The sequence below is a fragment of the Gambusia affinis genome, linkage group LG13, assembly GCF_019740435.1.
Source record: "Gambusia affinis linkage group LG13, SWU_Gaff_1.0, whole genome shotgun sequence".
Classification (NCBI taxonomy): Eukaryota; Metazoa; Chordata; class Actinopteri; order Cyprinodontiformes; family Poeciliidae; genus Gambusia; species Gambusia affinis.
The window spans coordinates 25,942,898-25,964,947 of record NC_057880.1 but is presented as its reverse complement, the minus strand read 5'-3'; the positions used below and the strand labels follow the sequence as shown (position 1 = coordinate 25,964,947).

Sequence of the window (22,050 nt, the reverse complement as noted above, 5' to 3'; positions counted from 1 at the left end):
AAATCCGGTAAAAGCGGTGGCGAGTTTCGCCGGGTGCGGTGGCGCGCGCCTGTAATCCAAGCTACCGGGAGGCTGAGGCTGGCGGATCGTTTGAGCTCAGGAGCTCTGAGCTGCAGTGCACTATGCCGATCGGGTGTCCGCACTAAGTTCGGTATCGATATGGTGCTCCTGGGGGAGCCCGGGACCACCAGGTCGTCTAAGGAGGGGTGCACCGGCCCAGGTCGGGAACGGAGCAGGCCAAAGCCCCCGTGCCGCTCAGTAGTGGGATCGCGCCTGTGAATAGACGCTGTAGCGCAGCCTGAGTAATACAGCGAGACTCAGTCTTTTTACTGCGTCTGCTCCTCCTGACTGACTGATAAACACTCTGCCTCATCAACGGAGCTTGAAACCAGGAAACACATTTACTGCAAATCAACAACTAAATTACTGCTGTTTGCTCACAACACAGCGCCTCCAACTGGACAACAACACAAACAGCAACTATCACTGCTCTGCTTTTCTCTTCCTGATTCTCCTTCAGGATTTATGTCCTTTTTTGCAGGTCGAAGTTTTATTGGGATTAGGATAAAAATACATTTTCATATTTATAGAAGAATATCTAAACAAATAAAAGTACTACAATTATCAGAATTCGGGTCATCAGCCCAAAGGTCATTTCAAATTAACTGCTCGTTGAGCGTACCATCTCCAAGCTTTTTGTGAAAAGTGGAAGGAAAAACTGTATTAGGGAAAAGGTAGACAACCCCAAGCCTCCAGAGAACTGTGAAGCAAAGTTCCTCCAAGACTTTAAGGGAATTTGACAAGGTGCAATATGTAATTAATATATGCGAGTTTTATACTTTTTATTATGAAATAAATGAAATCTCTAATATCCCGATTGTTGGTTCTCTTTTTGGAGCAGAACTTGAGCTTTTCTCCCACAGTCTCCAAATTAAAACTCATGTTATTTCTTCACCTGGATTCCTCTGAGTCTGTATTATAGAAGATATTTTTTAAACGCACCTAATAAATAGTTCATTCAAACAAAAAATTTACAAATATTTCACATTTCTGCCTGATTATCTGAATGATCAAAATAAATCACAGATAAAAGAATAATCAAGAATTAGAGACAAATGTTTGATTTTATTCTAACACTGTTCATGATGAAGACAGATGTTCATGCAAGCTTTAAAACTAAACGTTACATCAGGGGGAAAAAGAAACACACCCAGAATGTTTGCTTTTCTTTCATTCCGCCAAACAAACAGTGGACAAAAGTTCATCTTTGGTAAAAATGAGAGAAACACTTTAAAAACAGTGGAATAAAAATATGCTCAAAAAATTTAAAGAAACTGACATCATGATTTGTAAAGTATGCAAAGTAATAAAGGTGCTTTTTAATGTTTCCCTTATTCCTGCTAAAGGCAATCTTCTCTGTCAGACACTTCCTGCTCTCATCATATGCCATTTCTGGGATTTTTCCAGACATTATGGACATTAAAAACACAGTGAGTACAAAAGGAAAATATTACCTGATCTTAGAGCCAGACAACCCAGAAAGAAACTAAAAGACTAAATAAATCAAATCTTGCCTTTATTTTATTGGTTTTCAAAGTGAATGAGCAACATTTAATGTTTCTTTGAGCTGCAGAACCTTTTTCTTTCCTTTGTGTCTGAGCTAAGTGAATGTGTAGTTTACTGGGGTTTTATTTCTCTAAACTATTGCTCTACGATGCCTTTCCCACAGTCCAATAAATCTCCACAACAACCTTCATTTTTTCCACATTCTTCTGGTGCGGCCATTTTATTCTAACTTCCCCATTTGCAACGTCAGCTACTTTCTCCTTCCTTTATGTCCTTCATTTTATTTTTTTTCGATTTTTGCAAAATTCCAGAAATTAAAATGAATTAAACTAAAAGCTCAGTGGAAAACTAAAAGTTATAAAAGTCATGACAGATGCTCTTTACAGAAACAGTTTCTCTTTGTATCTGAAGGAAACGGGACATCTTTGACCGACGCTAGCCCAAGGAAAATGAGACAAAACATGCAAAATTACTCATTCTGTAGCTGAAATTAAATTAAACAAAAATCCCACAAACATCTGACTACTGATCACAGATATTTAGCTAAAATAAAAATGCTGACCTCAGCTAACCCTATTTCAGAGGGTCATTAAATGTTTTAAATAATAATTGACATTCTCCACTACCTACTCTATTTCACGTCCAAATGCTTGAAAACAAAACCAGCACGATGATGCGTCACCTAACTACACCATAAACATGAAAACACAAAACTAAAACAACAAAAACAAACAGTTTCTGTCTGGAGCTGAATGCTACATGCTTTTCTACAAACATGCTCTCTTTAAAAACAAAACCACAAAAAAATCATAAAATATTTTTGTCTACAACACTTTAATGCTAGACTCTTCTCCTTCATGTTGTGTTCCTCTCCTTTTTCAATCCACTTAGAAGGCTGGAATACAAAAGGTATTTTAGGGCTGCAGACATGGATCTTGATACTGTTGAAATGGGCTGTCACCCAGGGTGCTAGCTTACTAGGGATGGCAAGAATGTTCATTTGAAAAAAATAACACAAAAAGGCAGTCATTCATAATTTTCATGTCAGATATCACCGCAGATGCACGGCACCAAGCGAGCATCGCTGTAATATTGTAAACTCCCAGGATTTGTGAGGTCACAGCCTCACTAGTAGCTAAAATCTGCGAACACCTGAGAGCCCATCTAAAAACACTCAAAGCTGCTCATTTTAATAGTTCAAACACCAAATATATCTTGAAATATGTTCATTAGCACAGTGAAACTGTGTTAGCACTAGCTAACACCTACAGTGTTCCTTATCTGAAGGTTCAGCCAATCAGGGCTAAGGAAAGTAAATTGGGACCCGGGATTGGCTGCCTTCAAGTAGAATTGCATCCAGGTATTCCAACTTCCCAATCTGCAAGAATCTGGGTGAGCAACATGTTTTTCTATGAGGGCCAGTAGGTGTTGGTCTCAGAAATCTCAGGAAAATGTCAACATTATTTCTATATTAAAAACCATAATTGGTGCCACTCGTGAAAGAACCGCCACAGTAAGGAATTTAAAAATGAGAAAACATAATGTTTCTAGTCTATCTGTCCTCCAAGCTGCTCCTCAACATAAATATGTAGTGTCTTATCACTCATGTTGTTCATAAATGCTACACTTCAAGAAGATCTTAAACCATAATTATGAGTAGAACCGGTCTTTTGAACTGATGTGAAACTATAATGACGCATCACATAATCTGGTCATTGTGTTGTGGGCATTGCTCACGTGCAGCAACAGAGTAGATGGCTTCTAGAACAAGTATGAGCCAATAATAAAGCCACGTTTAGCATCTGTTTCAGGGAGAGTGGCTGGAAATCTAAGGCACAGTAAGACTCATCTGGAGCATCTCAACTTCCTTCATCCATCCATCCATCCGCTCAGGGAATGATGGAGGAAAAAAGGGTCAGAATCCCTCACAGTGTTCGGTACACTGCAAAAACAAAATCTTACCAACTAGACCATTTCGGTCTAATTTCTAGTGCAGATATCATGGAATACTTTAAATAAGACAAAACTAATTTGAAAGTAACTTTTCAGTAAAATATAGGAGCTTTCTTCATATTGATGGAAACAAATAGTTCCACTGGCAGATTATTTCACTTATAGCAAGAAATTATTCTTGTGTTTTTAGTGAAATAATCTGCCAGTAGAACTTTTTCATCGATATTAAGTGTTTACTGACTCAAATCAAGCTCCTAGATCTTGTTGAAAAGTTATTTCTACGTTTTTGTCTTATTTCAAGTGCACTAAGATATTTGGACTAGAAACTAGACCAAAAGTTCTTGGTAAGATTTTGTGTTTTTGCAGTGTGACCATCTTCCACCGTCTTCTATCATTTAACTGATCACATCTCCTGCTGGGTTTGGACGGAGGGCCCCTAGAGGCGGGTGAAAGGGCCCACATGCAGAGGGCCCCTCAGCTTCGGAGAGGAGCAGGAGTTGGAGGTGAAGAGAGAAGACGGGGAGGAGGAGTAAGGCGACGACGAAGCGGACGATGAATCACTGTTGAGCGTGAAGACGCTGGAGATCGCCACGTCAATGATGCCTTGACATAATTCTGGGTAGAGTTTCCTGTACCAGGGAGGTGGAAAACCATTAAAATATGATCTGAAACACAAATAAAACTGTGATTTGTGAAGAGCGTTACTGACTGAGCGCAGGCTGGAGCGCCGTTGATCTCGATGAGCCACACTTTGAAGTTTTCGTCGACCATGAAGTCAAAGCCAAAGAGCTGGAAGCTCTGGTAGGACAGGTGCTTGGTGCTGATGGCCGCCTCGATGCACGACAGGCAGCTCCTGAAACGACACCAAACTCTTCTGAGGGTCCAATAATAACCACATTAAGACATGCTATCTTAATGTTCCTGTTGGACAGACAAACCCTGGCTCTCGCCTCAAACTAGCAGGATGTGTAAAGTTTTAAACTTTAAAATACAAGTTATTATATCCTATCAAGCATGTGCTTCCAACTGCAGGTCTTATTCTGCAAGCATTAGTTATTGTTCAGTTGTTTAGATAAAGGACTTGATGTTAAATTTTTTTCTACGTTCTCTTCAAACTTACTAGTCCTAATAACCAACCATCTGTAAACATTAAATTGTTAATAATTTATTGGTTTTTTCCAGTGTGATGCACTGAAATAGAATTTTAAAAAGGCATGTGGTGGTTCAGTGTAACATCCATCTAAACAGGAAGGTCCTGGGCAGAACCACAACTTGCTGCAGGAATCGGGTCTTTGGTTTAGACAGGGAACACATTGGGATTAACTGGACGATGTCGGAGTTTCCCTCCTGAACGAGAGTCAGAGAGATTCAGAGTGCATTCACACCAGCCCTACTTAGTTCGCTTCAATCAGATTCAAGTTTGTTTGCCTAGAACGGTTCGGTTCGTTTGTGGAGGTGTGAATGTGACAGCCACCAAAAAGGCAAACTCTTGTTTGGCTGCAAACCTCGGTCTCGGTTCAGTTGAAGTGAACTCTGGCGGAGTTTGAATGCAATGTCAAGCAGATAAGAGACAGTTCCAAAAACAGGAAGCGGACTAAAGCACAGGGCACTTTGGATAAATACAACCAGAACAAACACGCTGGTATAGCACTAGTGGGAGAAATTACTCGGTATTTTACCAAAAACAAAAGAGAAATCCTAAAACTGCTAACATCTGACGCTACTCCATTTTTGTTTTCATTTTGTGAATAAGAAAGTTGCACTCAGTGTCTTCTTCAGAGGCATTTGTATCGTTTCCTTCACTGGTTCTTGGTGCAGCGCCACCACAGGCACAGAGGGGAACAGGCTTTTCAAAAGGTCTAGATCAGGGGTCTCAAACTCCAGTCCTCAAGGGCCGCAGTCCTGCAACTTTTAGATGTGCCTCTGCTGCAGCACCTGAATAGAATAATTAAGGCTCTGGAGAACTGATCAACACAAGGTGGAGGTAATTAAGTCATTTCATTCCAGTGTTTTGTACCTGTGGCACATCTAAAAACTGCAGGAATGCGGCCCTTGAGGACTGGAGTTTGAGACCCCTGGTCTAGATTGTTTGACACAGTACAGTCAGAAAGAGAACCACACCAGCTGAAAATGTAACAAATGTTGCAACTTTGGCCCCAGTCAGACTGAAACTCCTCTCAGGTTTCCTAATATTCCGTCCAAAACTAACTCCCCTCCACTCTACATCTGCTCCAAAGTTTCCAGCAGACCGAACTGTTGTTGAAACAGGCATCAACTCACTTGATGACGTGTTTGATCTGAGGTAATATGGTCGTCTCCAGGGTGACGTTGTGAGTGTTGACCAGGTACAGCTTGAATTCGTCAAAGAACATCTCGTTGCCCTCCTCGTAGCGGCCGTAGTTCTGGGAGTGCTCCTTCTGGATGCAGTGATTGGTCAGGTGGCTGGTCATGTCCTGCAGGTCTGCACTGTTGTAGGGCTCAGACGAGGTCCGCAGCACGCCCTCCCGGTACAAGTAGATGTTATACTGATGGTCCACCAGAACCCAGCTCCTGTCAGTGGCAGAGCAGGTTAGAGTCAGGCATCTGAGGCAGATTCTCCAGAGGCACAGCGTGGCTGAAACACCTGCCTGATGTCAAACTTCCGATGACCCGGCTCCAGCAGTAGGGGTTTCTCCAGGTACTTCTGGATAACATGAACCTGTCCCTGATTATCAATATAGTCCAGCAGCTGATTGGCATCATGTGAGATCAGAATACCAGCACCTGGTGCAACGGGAAAGCATGCAGCAAATCATGAGGTCAATACATGCAGGCAAAGTTTCAGTTCAACAGTGGCTATAAATGCTAAAGATCCACTAAAATTGTGCCATTGATGATGGGTGGATAGATGGATGGATGGATGAAAAGATGAAAGACTGAATGAAAAGATAAATAGATGGATGGATAAAAACACAAATATCTCTTTAAGCATCAACTGAAAAGCCGTCCATAAAAATAAACCAGCAGCTGAGTCAGAAACCAGTCTGTACCTTTAGCTCCAGCAGAAGACTTGGCGATCCACACGGTTCCCTCTCCGCTCTCCTTCTTAGCATGGTAGGAGGCCAGGAAGACTTCCCGCTCGTCTGTCTTCGGGTTGCTCTTCAGGTGGCTGATGCCATTAGTAGCCGGGGCAACGGGAGTGTTGAGGTTGGTGGGGTAGATGATGTAGGACTCTGGGAACCAGTTGTTGGAGTCTGACAGCTCTGGGCTGGTCTTTATTAGCCTAATGGCCCAGAAGGAAAGAGGTCAGCTGATTTTATTCCCTCTGGCTGATTAGCTTTCAGACGAGACAAAAGAAACAAATAGGTTTGAGAGGAAGACAGAGACTCACTTGACCAGCGATGCCTTCCTGCACAGCTTGTCTGCTCCTCTGTAGTAATTCACCAGCTGCACCAGTCCTGGTTCATGGCCTGAAACGTCAACATGAGGACATTTCAACGTGTTCCAGTGACACTCGAGTCATTCTGAAGTTGAAGTAATAAACAGGAAGATGTTTGACGGAAACCTTCAAATCCAATATGGCTGCCCTGTGTTTAAAATCGAGTGTTAGCTGCAGAAATGAACAGCTTGTTTTCACTTCACACAAGCTGTGTTTCCAACCAACTGTCATGTGAAAATGTTTTTCTCAGTTTTTAATCAGATGTTGATGTTACATAATGCTATAATAAACAGGAAGTGATCTGGACCAACCATTTCAGAAGCTGGAGGTTTGGACTTGTATTGAATTTTTTTCTGAGTTTTGTGCCTCTGGTAAGGCACAAAGTTCTAGAGCAGGGATCTCAAACTCTAGGCCTCCAAAACTCCAGTTTTTAGATGTGCCACTGGTACAAAACACTGGAATGAAATGGCTAAATTATCTCCTCCTGGTGTAGATCAGTTCTCCAGAGCCTTGCTAATGATCAAATTATTCTATTCAGGTGGTGCAGTAGAGGCACATCAAAAAGTTGCAGGACTGCGGCCCTCGAGGACTGGAGTTTGAGACCCCCGTTCAAGGGGATGGGAGCTTTAGCTACATCAGAACTAATTCAGCAAATGTGTTTCGATCTCCCCATTAGCGCATTGACTCTTTTTCAGAAAAGCCAAAAACTACTGCAGGCGAGTAAAAAGGTTTTTGTGAAACTGAGGAAATGATTTTGATTTGCAGTTTCTATCAACCATTTCTAACCCAATACTTCAAAATAAACATTAAAATTGAATATGGAAACACAGCCGCTCTTTGTTTCAGTTCTAAAAGTGAAACTCACTGTTTAGTCTATTACATACAGAAAAATAAATAAACTTTAAGCAATCTGATTCATGTTTTCCCACTTTTCCTCCAGTAATCTGAAAATTTTTATTTCCAAATTTCCAATCAAATATAAATTTAAAACTTACTTGTTTGTTGCTGACATAGTCTGTGGTTCATATGGGGCAGTCTGTGTGGGATTTCTCTTGAAGCTCCAGCAAGCCACGCTTTTTTTCCTTCCACTCAACTTTCCATTGACTCAGTAACTGTCTACTGGAACTGTCAAGTTATGACTATTCCAAATTACTGTAAAGGGCATTACATTTCTGAATTTTAAATAACACATTGGTAATCACTTGTGGGAAACTGACACAAATTTTAATTATCATAATTAACATTAATAAATGCTTGAATTCAATCATTCTGTGTTTAATAAATCTAATTGAGTTACACCGTTTCAATTTGAGAACTTTTGGGTTAAACTGGAGAACAAAACGGGTTTTTTTCTACACAATGAAGACATGAATAAGTCCCAGCAGCCTGATACTGATTGGGTTGACACCAAATATAGCACATCACTCACCGAGGCGTCCAAATGGCAGCCGGTTCCGCTCACCGAGCATGAGGTTGAATCTGGGATTGTCTCTTTTCAGCCTCTTCCAGTGTCCGGTGGACAGCAGGATTTTAGACACTTCTGCATAAATAGTGCTGTTATCATCGCGGCTAACAAAGGTGTACATGGGAGAGCTCATCATTCCACGATGACCACAAACACGTCAAGTAGGTTACAAAGTCTGGGTTGGTGTGTGCCGGTTAGCCGTGGGTGGAGGCTGGATCTGCAGCAGACAGCCTGGTGGGGATTATCACCTCTGTCCAAGCCATGATGGTGCTGATGAGTCGGTCATATTAAGTCCACTTTTAACTGGGCTCAAACTGGTTTCCAATTGGATGAATCCAGCAGCTAGAGGCTAACACATGTTGGCAAGAGATATGAAGGGTAGTTACTGCATGTTGCTAAGCTGATACGGTCCAGTTCCTCTCCCCAGACAAGGGTGTGTCTGTCTGACTGGCTCAGTGCTACTCCGCTTCCTGGGGTTCCCGTCCGGATTCATTCACATCCTGTCTCCACTTTAGCTAAGCAGCTAACGGTCTCTTACCGCTTCAGATGCTAACAGAAACTCTTCCTCCGCGCGTCGCCAAAAGCTGCAAAAGTAGATATGGTCCTGTCAAAATACTAACTTTACTACTACTAACTTTACGCTTCCATTTCAACAATACACAACATCCACCCCTCTACAGCGTGTGCTTTATTCTTTGGAATCTCAGGCATCCGCTATCAACAGTATAAACAGAGCAGTCTAACATTTTGGGTAATGTAGTTTCAGACATCAGGAACACCCAGCGTAGTTTACAGCAAACAATTTTAATGCAGCATAAAATAAACTGTGGATGAATTTTAAAAATATATATATGAAGAAATAAAACATTTTGTAATTTCAGTCAAAGTAAAGGTCGCGGCGTATACCATTTTCACAAAAATGTACTACATTTCCCAGAACACAACGCACTTAAGCGATAAACTAACGGAGGTGTTATGCCGAGAATTGCATGCCCTGTCGCGGGAACGCGCATCGCTCTAAACTCTCTCACAGTGATGAGAAAACTGACTAAACGGAGCAACTCTTTATTTCTCCAAGTTGCCAGGGAGATGTATTTTTTGGCAAAGCAACTTCGTAACCTGACAATATTTGCATGCCTCTACTTTCCCCAATTATTATCCTATTGATATAAAACTCATACCAGCAGTTAGGAGAAAAAGTTAAGAGATGTCTGCCTTTACTGAAAAATCCTTATTTAAAATATAAAAAATATTTTTATTCCATTTTAGGTCTTTTCATATTTTTAGCAATTTCTTTTACTATTCGGCTTGCTATACTTTTATATACTTTTCCGAACATGTAATAAATAATGATAGAAAAATTATAATATGTAAGGGATGTAACAATGTTCTTTGGAATAGGTAAGAGAAAAATAGAAAAGCAGTCTCAATCATTCATTCATTTGTATATTCTGTAATCCTCATTAAACTAATTGAAGTGCGCAGAGTTCAATAAAATACAATGCAACTGTTTAAAAGATGTATGTGTCAAAGTGACTAAAGATCTTATGTGCTAATATTTTTTCTTGGTTTTTAATTTTTGTTTAGGTTTTATGTATTTTGTTTAGGTATTCATTTCGTATATAATGCCTTTAAAAAGAGCGTTGTGCCACTAAGGATTCACAGTAAAGCAACAGCTTGACTAAAAATTACAATATTGCACAGCTTCTGTTGGGCTCATCAACGTTGCCACTCACAACATGGCGGTGAGTCATCTGTGGTTATCACGTTAAGGCCACAAGATGGCGACGTAAACCTTTGTTCAAACTGAAAGATTGTCATTCACAACTTGAAAGAATATTACAAAGTTTTTTTTTAAATGTTCTCTATGTAGAAGACAATTGTTTATACTAAACAGTAAACATAATTTAGAGGATATTTGTTGAATTCTAACTGTATCTGAACGATAAAGTGTAGCAAGTTTTGGGTCTCGTTCCATTCTCGTTGGGGAAACTTTTTAAATTGAGTTACCTCTCCTTTTTTTTCAAACACAAACCATGTTTGTCGGTTGTTTAAACAGAGAACGTATCATATTTTTCCACGATTATCCTAAATTCATTAAAAATTGATGATAAAAGTTCTCATTGTAGGACTCCTTAGAGAGACGACACAGGAAGTGGTGCCACGGAAGAGGAAGCCGAGTGGCGGGAAAGAAGAGTAAATTTTTGGCGTTTTAAAGTGGAACAGTGATCGTAACAGTTAGCGTGATAAAGTTCACTGCTCCTTTAGCATCTGTAACCTGGTCAGAGGTAACAGGAAGGCACTCCCGACTGTAAGTGATTCCGGTTATTCTCAGTGCTGTGAAGTGTTTTGGGGTGAAGGTATTAACTGTAAACAGTCCACGTCTGGAGGACATGAAATTATGAAAGTTAGTAAATATCTGTTTAGCATAACTTCCACATTTTGTCACTTCACAACAGCAAACTATCGTATGTTATTGGGATTCCATGAAAGTCCACAAAGTTCTGCATGTCAGCTTGGAAATATGGATGTCTGCCCGTGCCAAACAACATGTTTGTTTATGTTTGAATATGATACAGTCTATTTAAGTTGCCCCTTTTTCCAGTTATTGCCCCCAAATTCCACGATATTCCCATAATTAATTACTATGGAAAGTTTCCGACTTGGAATATTTTCTTGAATCCCCAGGCTGAACTTCCCTTGAAAAGTTTTCAGAGGTTTCCTGGAAATAAGATGTCTCCATTGTGTTACTTTGTTTCAACATTAACTTTCTCCTTCCTTGTCCTATTTGTTGACGTTCTTTAACAAACATCTGAGACTTTCACAGAGCTGGATTTATATGGAGATTGATAACTTTACACACATCTGGACTCTATTTACTAATTTATGAACATTCCTGTTGCAATAAGTTTTATTTAAGGATCTCAGAGTATAGGAGGATAAATACAAATGCAGGTGACATCACATGTGCTGCTTCCTTTTGTTGGTCTGCTACGTTAAAATGCCAAACAAGTTTGTAAAGTGACAGAATGTATAAAAGCACAAGGGGTATACATACCTATGAGAGCTGCTGTAAATGTTTTTGAATTTGTGATTTTGTTCTTCCTGATTATTGCTGTTCTAAGGGCTTATAACATAAGAAATATATATTTTAAAAAATGTACAGTACTATGCAATATTTGTAGTGTTTGTACTGCAAACACTGTAAATAATAGAATGGAGATATATTTTAATAATTTAAGCAGCTGAAATCAGATATTTACACTGTTCAAAAACACAACAAACATTTCCTCCCTGTCTGATAAGTAAGATTAAAGTTTCCCTGTTTTAGGTCAGGTAGGTTGTTAAATAGTAAAATTACTTGGTTCTGTTGAATGTCAGAATAATAGATAAATAAGAAAAATGTTATAAATTTAGTTAAAATGTAAATTGTTAATTTTGTGGGTTGATTTCAATAATCCATTCATCTAGATTATTCCGATTAATTGTTTTAGCCATACAGTAATCTGGTTTTTCATGCTGCTTTAGGAATAATGGCTTCTTCTTTTCTGAGCAGCTTTTCAGCTGCTCAGAAAAGAGCAGCTTTTCACAACAACTCGTTGTTGTGAAAAGCCCACAACAACGAGTTGTGGGCTTTTCAGCCCACAACTCGTTTAATGTAAATAAAGTCACTTTGTGACTTCAGCCAGCATCTCGTCAAAGTCTTTTGGTTTTGGTCAGCACACTTTGCTACAAACCATGAAACCGTCTGTTCCCTCCTGCCATCTGGAAATATTGGAAATATACGATTCTTGCATTTTTTAAATAGAAATAATTTTACTGCCCCTAAAAGTGTCCTCATTGAAATGTGATTTACTGTGAGTGCTATCGACACCCACTAACTGGGACTATAAACATCAGTTAGCACATTTAGCAGCAAGTACATGAATTTGATGGACAGCGCTAAGATCCTCCTCCTGTTTCTGATTGGTTGTTTTTGGTCAGATAATGTTTTCACTGATAATCTGTCTCATAACGAACTGTCACCATATGGTGACAGTTTTAACAACTATGTTAAACATTCTTTATGAAAGTTACATAATGCAGTCCAGTCTGTCTGTCTGTTGTATTTTTGCTCATGTTTTTTTCTTCTATATTTTGGAAGGGGAAAAAATAAACAAATTCCTTGTGAACATTTTCAAAGTAGCACCAAAAAATCAGTGATTTTTTTTGTTTAGTTGCTAAAACAGTGTGAATTCCTGGAGGGGCTGAAATGTGAATTTCCTCTGAATCCTGCTTGTGTGTTTTTTATTTTTCATCTCAAACCGTGAAGAACAGCCTTTTTCTCCGTCTGCGTCAGATGTGGAGCGGGCCTTGGCGTTGACAGAGGTCATGTATTTTTCATAACGTTTGTCCCCTCTCCTCCATCAGGCCGGAGCAGACCAGGCATGAGTGGCGCACACCTGGAGGAATGGCAGCACAGGTCCTTTGACATTTCATCTGGCAGCTGCACACCTGAACAGAAGGCCGACGCCTACCGGGCCCACATCCTCTCCATTCAGTATGCATGGGCAAGCTCCCAGCTATCTCAGGCCGGCGCGGCCGATCTGCTCAGGACATATTCGGAGCGCTACGCCGCCGTGCTGGACTCAGATGACCCCCAAACGGGGCTCAACAACTATGCAGAGAGCGCGCTCCATCTGGCCCGCAGTCAGAGGAACCTCAGCGACAAATGGGAGTCGTCGCTAACGGCGGAGAGCGTGCTGCAGATTCCCTCGGTGCAGAGGGTGATTCAGGCGAGTTCAGGAAGAGGAAGCTTCCTGGTGGCACCAGCAGATGTTGACATACCTGTGGGACACGAGAGCAAAGAGGACCCTGCCTCAGTTCAGGTTCAGTTTACCGCAGCCAGTCGAGCACCGTCCAGCTCAGAGGTTAACAACGTCACCAGGAATCTAACAGAGAGGCCGAGAACTTCAGATGGGATGTCAGTTAATTCAAGTGTTGTCCCTCGACCCGTAGTACGACCTCAGTCAGCGTTTGGTCATTCTTCTTCATCTGGTCCTTCAGGAAGTGCACAAACCCATCAGTCCTCTTTCTTTTCCTCCTCAAACCCGTCCAAACGGAAGAACCTTTACAGTCCAGACAGAAGCAATGGCAATAGCAGCCAACATGGAGGTCCAGAGCCAACCGAACCCCGCGTCGTTAGCAACTTCAAAACCGCCCGGGAGCAGTTCATCGTCAATCAGCAGAAGAAACACTCCTACCAGCCCCAGAGAGGTCACCCGCCTGGGATGGCGGCGGCCATGAAAAAGTCTCTGGGGGCCAACAGATCTCGAGGGGCGTTCTCCAAGTTTGTGTCACCGATCCCCCGGCCGGAGGACGAAGACGGCAGGAAAAGCTCCAACCCAGAACCTCAAATCCTGGACGAGCGACTGAAGAACTTTGAGCCAAAGATAGTGGAGCTGATCATGAGTGAGATCATGGATCATGGCCCGCCGGTTGCCTGGGATGACATCGCTGGCCTGGAGTTTGCTAAGACGACCATAAAGGAGATTGTGGTGTGGCCCATGCTGCGTCCCGACATCTTCACTGGGCTCCGCGGGCCGCCTAAAGGCATCCTGTTGTTCGGGCCCCCGGGAACGGGGAAAACGCTCATTGGAAAATGCATCGCCTGCCAGTCAGGTGCCACCTTCTTCAGCATCAGCGCCTCGTCACTGACGTCCAAGTGGGTGGGCGAAGGAGAGAAAATGGTCCGGGCGTTGTTCGCCATCGCCCGCTGCCACCAGCCGGCGGTGATTTTCATCGATGAGATCGACTCCCTGCTGTCCCAGCGGACGGATGGGGAGCACGACTCGTCCCGCAGGATAAAGACGGAGTTCCTGGTTCAGCTGGACGGCGCTGCCACGGCAGCCGATGATCGCATCCTGGTGGTCGGCGCCACCAACCGGCCCCAGGAGATCGACGAGGCTGCGCGGCGCCGCCTGGCAAAGCGCTTGTACGTCCCCTTGCCCGAAGCGGGCGCCCGGCGGCAGATTGTGACCAACCTCATGGTGCGGGAGAGAAACCACCTCAAAGGACAGGAGCTGGAGAGTGTGGTGGCGGCCACAGAGGGTTTCTCCGGCGCTGACATGACCCAGCTGTGCCGGGAAGCCGCCTTGGGTCCCATACGCAGCATCCAGCTCAGCGACATTGCCACCATCAGCGCAGATCAGGTGAGGCCGATTCTCTACGCCGACTTCCAGGAGGCCTTGAAGACGGTTCGACCCAGCGTGTCGGCTAAAGACCTGGAGCTGTACGAGGACTGGAACAAAACCTTCGGATGCGGACGGTGAACTCATTTCCCTCCGATTGAGATCAGGAGGTTCTTTTGCAAAGAGCAGATAAAATCTTTGAATGCTGGAAGGCATGACCTCTGAGTTCATGTCAATAAAACAAAACAGAAAAGGACATTTTTTTATTTTGAGTTTGATACACAGTGCAAAAATATAGAATAAATTCAGTGGTTAAAAAGAAAATCTTGCACAGAAAATTTTTAATTTATGCTTCCCACAAAAAGAACATTCTCTTCTTCTGTCAACAGGTGGGGGAGGGACTGAATGCTAAATGCCGTCAGGACATTTCTTTTACTGGCATCTCTTCATTTTATGCACAGTTCAGCAGTTTTTATACCACATTAAGAATAAAAACTCAGCCAGCCTGTGGTACCAGTAACTGGACAGTTACCAGTTGGCACCTTTATGGTGGTTTTGTGACTCCAGTGTTTAAGTTACCAGCAGGGTATCTGAATTTGATCAGTAGTGAAAATCTTAAAGTTGTGGTTGTAAAATGCAACAAGTCCACCTGAGAATCTTTGGATATTAAACTTTAGCTGCCAGTTTCTAGAAATAGTTCCTCACATTGAATCCAGTTTGCTGCTCAGATGTTTGGTTGTTCTTGTTCTGTTTTTGAATGAACCTTCCTGAAGGTTTTTGGTCTTTCAACTCTTTTATTTTGAAACCTTGAGTTTCTGTTTTCAATTGTAACGTGTAACGATTTGAAGTTCATGTTCAGCACCTTGTTGGCTTCACCAAGCATGTTCCACCTTTTATTTTTTTGAAAAGCATGAATGTTGTTAGGAATATTTGCTCAAAATGTCACATAAAAATATAAATGTCATATCTGTAAAGTTTATAACTCAGAATAAAAAATGAAACAAAATGTTCTGTTTCTTGTGCTCAGCGACTCGGTTCTCCTTGCTGATCTGATCCACAGAGGGCAGTGTCATCCCTTCAAGTCTTCCTGTCCTGAAATCTTCCTGACTCTGGATGTGTTAATAATATCTACGGAAGTTGAGCAACACTGAGAGAATCCTAAGTTTCATGAATAATAAAAAAAGTTTTCATGTGCTTTTCCTCCCTTCCTGTTAGAGTCAGCCGTGGAGTCGACAGAAAAAAACTGCTTCTGCAGCTCGACTGATGATAAACATCCAGGTTCCTGTTTCAGCTCAGATCCTCATCCAGATACTTGGTGATTGGTTAAAACATCTTTATTTGAAATAATTTTTTGTGGTAGTTTTGGCTACAGGATAATTTTTTAACACTCATGGACATTTTTACATTGTCACATCCATATATTGCATTGTTTTATCTAACAGCCATCAACAAGGGTTGATTTTTGAAGTCTTTCCACAATTTCTCATTTCAATTTAGTTCTGGACTTTGACTAGACCATTCTAACACATATATTTGTTCTGGTCTAAATCACTCTAGATCTTTGGTTGTATGTTTAGGGTGTTTGTCCTGCTGGAAGTTGAAGCTCCACCCCAGTCTTCCTCATGCAGCCTGACTCAACTCTGACCAGCTTCCCCGTCTGATGAAGAAAGATGATTCCACACAGTGAACGGCCGTAACCTGGTAGGTTTGTAGTTGTACCAGGATGTTATTTTATACCCTAACCCTGTTCTACACTTATCCCAGAACCCTCTAATGTGTGTAATATTCAATGCAGTTCATTGCCTTTTTAAAGAAAAAAGAACTACAAAGGTTCTGGTTGCGTTTCTGATGTAAATCTGACGCACAAGCTACATCCGCTAACAACAGATGGACAATTAAGCCACTTCTTTTGATCCATTGGAGGTTAATTTTTGAATAAAACTTATTGAATAGTACGTTGAAAAAGACTATTGTGTTCAAGTTGTGCTAAAAAGAATTAGCGTGTCACTGAAGCTATTTTAGCCTGAAATAGCATCTCAATGCTAAGCATGTAGCAGCAGCACAGACTAATGTCAGGGTCCACATTTCTAAAGAAGTTTAGGGTTTCCTGAAACATTTTGTACCGAAATGATGCTCCAAAACAAATTAAAAACAATAAAAATCTTTGTTGTTGAGCTCATATATTTTATTTGTTTAATAATTTAGCAGCAAAAGGATGTTTTGAATTGAAAATGTTGATTATTTTGTCGATGTACTTTTGATAAAAAATGTGATTAAATAATTAAAGACCCTGCAATTAACTATTGAGCCTCTTTCCACAACTCAGTTTCTTAATTAAATTATTTTTGCTCTGGTAGCACATATTAATTTTATTTACAAAGCTTAAAACAAAAAGTACTAAATTATGAAGGGAACTGTTAATTTTCATAAGAACAATAGTTGCACTGGATTGCTTTAGGGGTGTCAGAGTAAAGGGGTTGAATACAAAGACAAATCAGTCCTATTAGAACTTTCACTTTACACTTCTTGTGGTGCTCTGTTACATAAAATACATTGAAGTTTTTATTACAGTATGATAAAAGTGGATAAGTTCTCGGGGTGTGAATACTTTTGCACTCAGCTGTAAACAGACTTTTACAGACTGTGCACAAATTAAATGAAATTTTCATGCAGAATTAATGAGCAAATCTTTGAAAATCTGGAGGACCATGAAAAAGGACTTTCATTTATTTTTCATCTTTTTGTCAAGTCCCTGATAAATATTTCAGACTTGTGTGCTTGGCCACTCTATTGAAACTTTGTTGAATTAGCCAACAGTGAAATCAGTTGCGCGCACACACACCCACACACACCCAGGGGTCTTTCTCCGAACACGAGGACTCCTCACAGCTGGACCGGGACAGATGCACAGAATTCCTCTGGTGCTGACGGGATCCATCGGGTCCGGTGAGTATCAGCTGAAAAGTGTGCCATATGGTGAGTGCTTGTAGTGGTGCTCACATCTGGGCCGGGGCGTTCACAACTTACACACATCTCCAGGAAGAATCTTAAATGTGTGTTAGTGGTGGGACTTCATTAACCATTTTAATTAAGTTAATTGCAGGGCCTGTAATTAATTAATTGCTTTATAATCAACATATTTCTCAATAAAATAAGCAACATTTTCGATTTAAAAACCCTTCTTACTGCTAGATTATTACTAAATGAAAAGACAAATTAGCACAATTACAAAGACATTTATTGTTTTTAATCTGTTATTTATGTTCTTCAGCCATCAGATTGGAGCAGAGTGTTATTTTACTCATTCAGCTTTCCAGTGTTTCTGGAACTGATGATCATTTATGAAATTTCATTAAAGATGTAGACTTTGGATGTTGACATTAGCGTTAGCTGCTACATTAGTATTTAGATGCTATTTTAGGCTTGAATAGCTTCACTGTTAGGTTAGCTCCTTTTAATACGACTCGAGTCTTTTCCCGCGTCCAATCGGATCGTTTTTTTTGAAGCAATAATTAACCCCCAGTGGGCAAAGAGAAGCGGCTTTGTCGTCCATCACCGCAAATATGAGATTTCGTTTCTCGCTGGGTTAAAATATTTCTGAATTGAATTGCAAAATATATAATCTATTATTTAGATATAATTTACAATCATTTTCAACTGTTAGCAAATCATAGCAATTGGCTATGTCACAAAATGTTGTTTTTTTTTCCCCCAGAGAATTCAGTTCAGAATATTTTTGACCCACTTGCATTGGTTTCTTTCACCACCAACCACTGGTATCACTGAACTAAAAGATAAGGCCTGAAATCTGGAATCATAAAGATTAATGTCATAACTCTTTTACCTCTGAAAAAACAAGAAACAATTGAAATTTTTACACAAGGGATAATATAAATCCAATATTCTAATGTACCTCATAAGGATACATTTTTTTAAGTATTGTTTGGTAGTGAAATCTTCTCATCTTGTTTGCTCATATCTGCTCCTTATCTGTGTTTTTCGTCTGTTGCTCCAGAATATTACGTAGGCAAAAGAACCGACTGCAAAGAATATGTGGGTTTGTTTGTATTTATAGCTGAACTGGATATGATTCATGAATACAAACAGCAGTAACTGAGTCAAAACGAGAAATCTTCTGGAAAATAATAAGACTACAATTTACTAAAATACATGCTGCTTTGTATAGATCTGCTTTCACATTCTGAAAAAAAAGATGGAGTGGAAGCAATTCTTAACTGCTAGGTTTTACAAGAGACGACTAAAAATTATTTCTAAATGTTTTATTTTTCTAAATTTTTTAAATTATTTCAGTGTGAGATTATATTATTTATTATTTTTAAACATCTTCACCAAATAGATGTGGAGGTTTCTGTGGTTGCATGTAATACTATATAAGTCTGAAGTGGCAAACAGCTGCAAATTAAAAATATTCAGCACATCAAAATGTCTTGTGGTGAATAATGGGAGAAAAAACCCCAGTTTCTGTCTTTTGTAAATTTCAGATCTTATAATTTCTATGGGTGTATAGAAAATATTTTTGGAGGAAAAAAATTCCTTACACTTCAAACAGACATCCATGTAAAATATATCTGAAAGATACAAGCAGACACATTTTTACTGCAGACTCTATATTTCACATTAGTGAGAAGTCTGGCGGGTCTGCAGTTTAATCGTATGCAGGGAAGTATCCCGTAAACGCAGAAATGCGTCGTATATTTGGATCTTGACGAGCCCACAACTGGAATCGGTTGAGTCTGCTTCTTGAAGGGTATTTTAGTCAGCAAAGGGTCGAAAAAGGGAAGTGAGATTTGGGATTCGGGTCGGGCCAGATTTGGTTGGCCAGAATATCCCTCTCATGCAAATAGTACTCCCCCTTCCTGCAGAGTCCCAATCAAGCATGGGTGCAGAGAGGGGGTTCCACGTTGGCTGCAGCTGCTTCCCGTTCCTGTTCAATCAAACAGCCGCCATCTGGAGGTGGCCGTCTCCTCGCAGCTCCGCACGGTTCCTCCGCTGGCCCTGACTGCGTCTCTCCAGACAGGCCTGGCCCTCAGACCGCCCCCCTTCTCTTCTACAGGCCTGCTCTTCCTTTCTGTCTGTCCTCTTCACTGCGGCGTTTTCTCAGCATGCGTCGTCATGCTTCCAGCAGTTATTTAAAACCGATCCACCTCTGCAAGAGGATTACTCTTTCTCAATATAGGTGCATCTCAACAAATCAGAATGCTATTAAAAACGTAAATTATTCCGGTGATTCAGTTTCCAAAAGTACCAATTAGGACTAAATAGAGATGATTAGCTGTAAGGGAAAAGCCGAAAGAGAAGATTTTCCAATCGCTACCAAGGAATTGGTGCGCTTGACTGGGCTGCAAATTCCCCAAGTACTGAGTGCATATGTTTCATAGTTCTGTAACTGTGACTGTAACAACATTAGCTATGTTTTCATCCAACACTGAGGAAACTTTAAAATGTCACAGAAAAGGAAATGCAAGTTGTTTCCATCTACTGGTTTGGAGCAACTCAACCAGGCTATGCAAAGGGTCATTTTGTCAGATGTTGGTGCTACATCTGACTGTAATAAACAGGAAGTAGAGGTTGCAAGTTAACATGGACCACACATCTCAGAAAAATGGAGAAAGTCCTTTCCTCTAACAGAGGTCTGGACTTTTACTTTTTTCAGGGTTTTGTTCCTCAAACATCCCTGCAAAAAGATGGGGGTGTTTGATAGTTCAGAACTTATTGGCAAATGTGTTTCCATCTCAAAACTGTCTCAAGCGAGAATAAAGAGATTTTTGCAAAATTAAGGAAGTTATTCCAACTCTTCCTTTTTCCATCAGCCTTTTCTAATGTGTTACTTCAATATGTGCATAGAAAAACATTGATGGAAGTACGGCTACTGTCTTGGTCCAATTTCAGTAGTCACACTGAGGTCCAGTTAGAACTGGTCCGAGGCTAAAAGTTTTGAATATGCTACACATTATGCACCAATCTAAAGAAATCTTTGGACAGAAGACAAAGGAGGACATTGAAATATTTTCAGTTTAATCTTAATTTTTCTGCCATCCCACTTTTTACACAAAGACTTTCAGTTTAGAGACCTAAAAGAGATGCTTAGCTGAATATCATCTGCATAGCATCAGACATTAGAGAGCATCATCAAAATGTTCTGAAGAACAAGCATGTAAAGCAGAAATAACATGGACCCAAAAACAGAACCCTGAGGTTCACCAGGTGAACCTTCCCAGGATTGGCAGCCTTCCAAAATTTATCAAAAAGCACATTGATAACTCATCCAGAAAGTCACAAAAGAACCCATAACAACATCTAAAGGACTACAAGTGTCACTTGTTGAGGTCAGAGGTCATTACACAATAAGAAAAAGGCTGAGCAAGAAGGAAAACAAGGGAAGAAATCAATTCAGAAAAGAGCTCCATACTCACAGTCAAACACGGTGGTGGCAGTATGATGGTCAGGACATTTAGTGTCTTTTTGTGTAGTTTTTTTCTCTTGTAATTCTAGTTTATTCCTTGTGTTAAGTTCAGTCGTTCTCATTGTGATTTTTTTGATAGATTAGTATTTATTTCTGTTTATGGTTCAGGTTTTCTGTTTATATCGTTTTTCTGTTTGTATTTCCACCTCACCTCAGACGACCATTATTCTCCCGATCTGCTCATCATTTCCTCACTTCACTCACCTGTTCCTTCCCCAGCTGCGTCCACTCACCTGTAATTAGCTCTGCTGGTCCTTTTGTCATTTCTAAGTTTTCCTCAGTATTTTAAAGCTCATTGTATAAACTTATTCAATAAATTAGAATATTATTGAGAAATTGATTTACTTCAGCAAGTGGAGCACATTATGCAGGTTTATTAGACAAAGACTGATGTTTTAATACCTTTTCCTAGTAGAAGTCCAGACCTGCAGTAGCATGACCGTAAGCAGGCTGTTTATGCTTGAAAATCCCCGCAGTGCAGTTAAAATAAAACAGTTCTCCAAAGAACGGACCAAAACCGGTTCTTTCAAAACCAGTTATTAGGTTCAGGTTTTTTAAGTAGTCGAAATAATAATCATAATAAAATCGTCTTATTAAAACCACTTCTTCTTCTAATTACTTTTACTGTTTTTAATTGATAATTTGAAACACTGAAGTGTAAAAATAAAATGGTGAAAATTGTAAGGGGGAAATACTTTTTTCACTCTACGTTTAGTTGAACATTTATGTGTTGAAAATATCAGTTTTATTGGTCTAATGTAAAATCTGTTTTTTGGGGTTTTTTTATAGGTTTTCAGTGAGAAAATAATCAAAAGGGCCAAAAATAAATGCTGGAAATATATCAAAGTAATGACTCAACATGTGATTTTTAGTGTTGGAAATCAAAAATATCTTAGTAAATTAACTTTAACCTTGTATTTTAAATGAGATTCATCTGGATTTTGGTAGTTTATCACATAAAAACATAAATAATGATGGATATTATGGGAGGTAT

The 22,050-nt window shown here is 40.4% G+C and overlaps 2 protein-coding genes across 4 annotated transcripts; one reads left to right on the top strand and one right to left on the bottom strand.

The window, feature by feature from the left end:
* Positions 1-1,105: 1,105 nt before the first annotated feature.
* On the bottom strand, positions 1,106-8,538 carry ttl (tubulin tyrosine ligase). 2 transcript variants are annotated; one of them, XM_044136927.1, is made up of 7 exons: positions 8,367-8,538; positions 6,890-6,968; positions 6,549-6,781; positions 6,147-6,282; positions 5,800-6,069; positions 4,229-4,372; positions 1,106-4,148 (listed from the first exon to the last, which is right to left on the bottom strand). In XM_044136927.1, the coding sequence occupies exons 1-7, from the start codon at positions 8,536-8,538 to the stop codon at positions 3,956-3,958; spliced, it is 1,227 nt and encodes a 408-aa protein (XP_043992862.1). In that variant the 3' UTR covers positions 1,106-3,955. The 2 variants fall into 2 exon arrangements, with proteins under 2 accessions (XP_043992862.1, XP_043992863.1); XM_044136928.1 differs by lacking the exon at positions 8,367-8,538 and adding an exon at positions 7,933-8,210.
* Positions 8,385-15,578, top strand: fignl1 (fidgetin-like 1). Of its 2 annotated transcripts, none has more exons than XM_044136919.1 (2): positions 8,385-8,563; positions 12,813-15,578. In XM_044136919.1, the coding sequence occupies exons 1-2, from the start codon at positions 8,545-8,547 to the stop codon at positions 14,711-14,713; spliced, it is 1,920 nt and encodes a 639-aa protein (XP_043992854.1). In that variant the 5' UTR covers positions 8,385-8,544; the 3' UTR covers positions 14,714-15,578. The 2 variants fall into 2 exon arrangements, with proteins under 2 accessions (XP_043992854.1, XP_043992855.1); XM_044136920.1 differs by lacking the exon at positions 8,385-8,563 and adding an exon at positions 10,523-10,713.
* Positions 15,579-22,050: the final 6,472 nt, after the last annotated feature.

Coding starts and splice junctions, on each gene's coding strand:
- ttl (XM_044136927.1), bottom strand. CDS start 8,538: ATGATGAGCTCTCCCATGTACACCTTTGTTAGCCGCGATGATAACAGC. Junction 6,070..6,146: donor CATCGGAAGTTTGACATCAG/GCAGGTGTTTCA, acceptor TGCCACTGACAG/GAGCTGGGTTCTGGTGGACC. Junction 4,149..4,228: donor GGCGCTCCAGCCTGCGCTCA/GTCAGTAACGCT, acceptor TCCCTGGTACAG/GAAACTCTACCCAGAATTAT.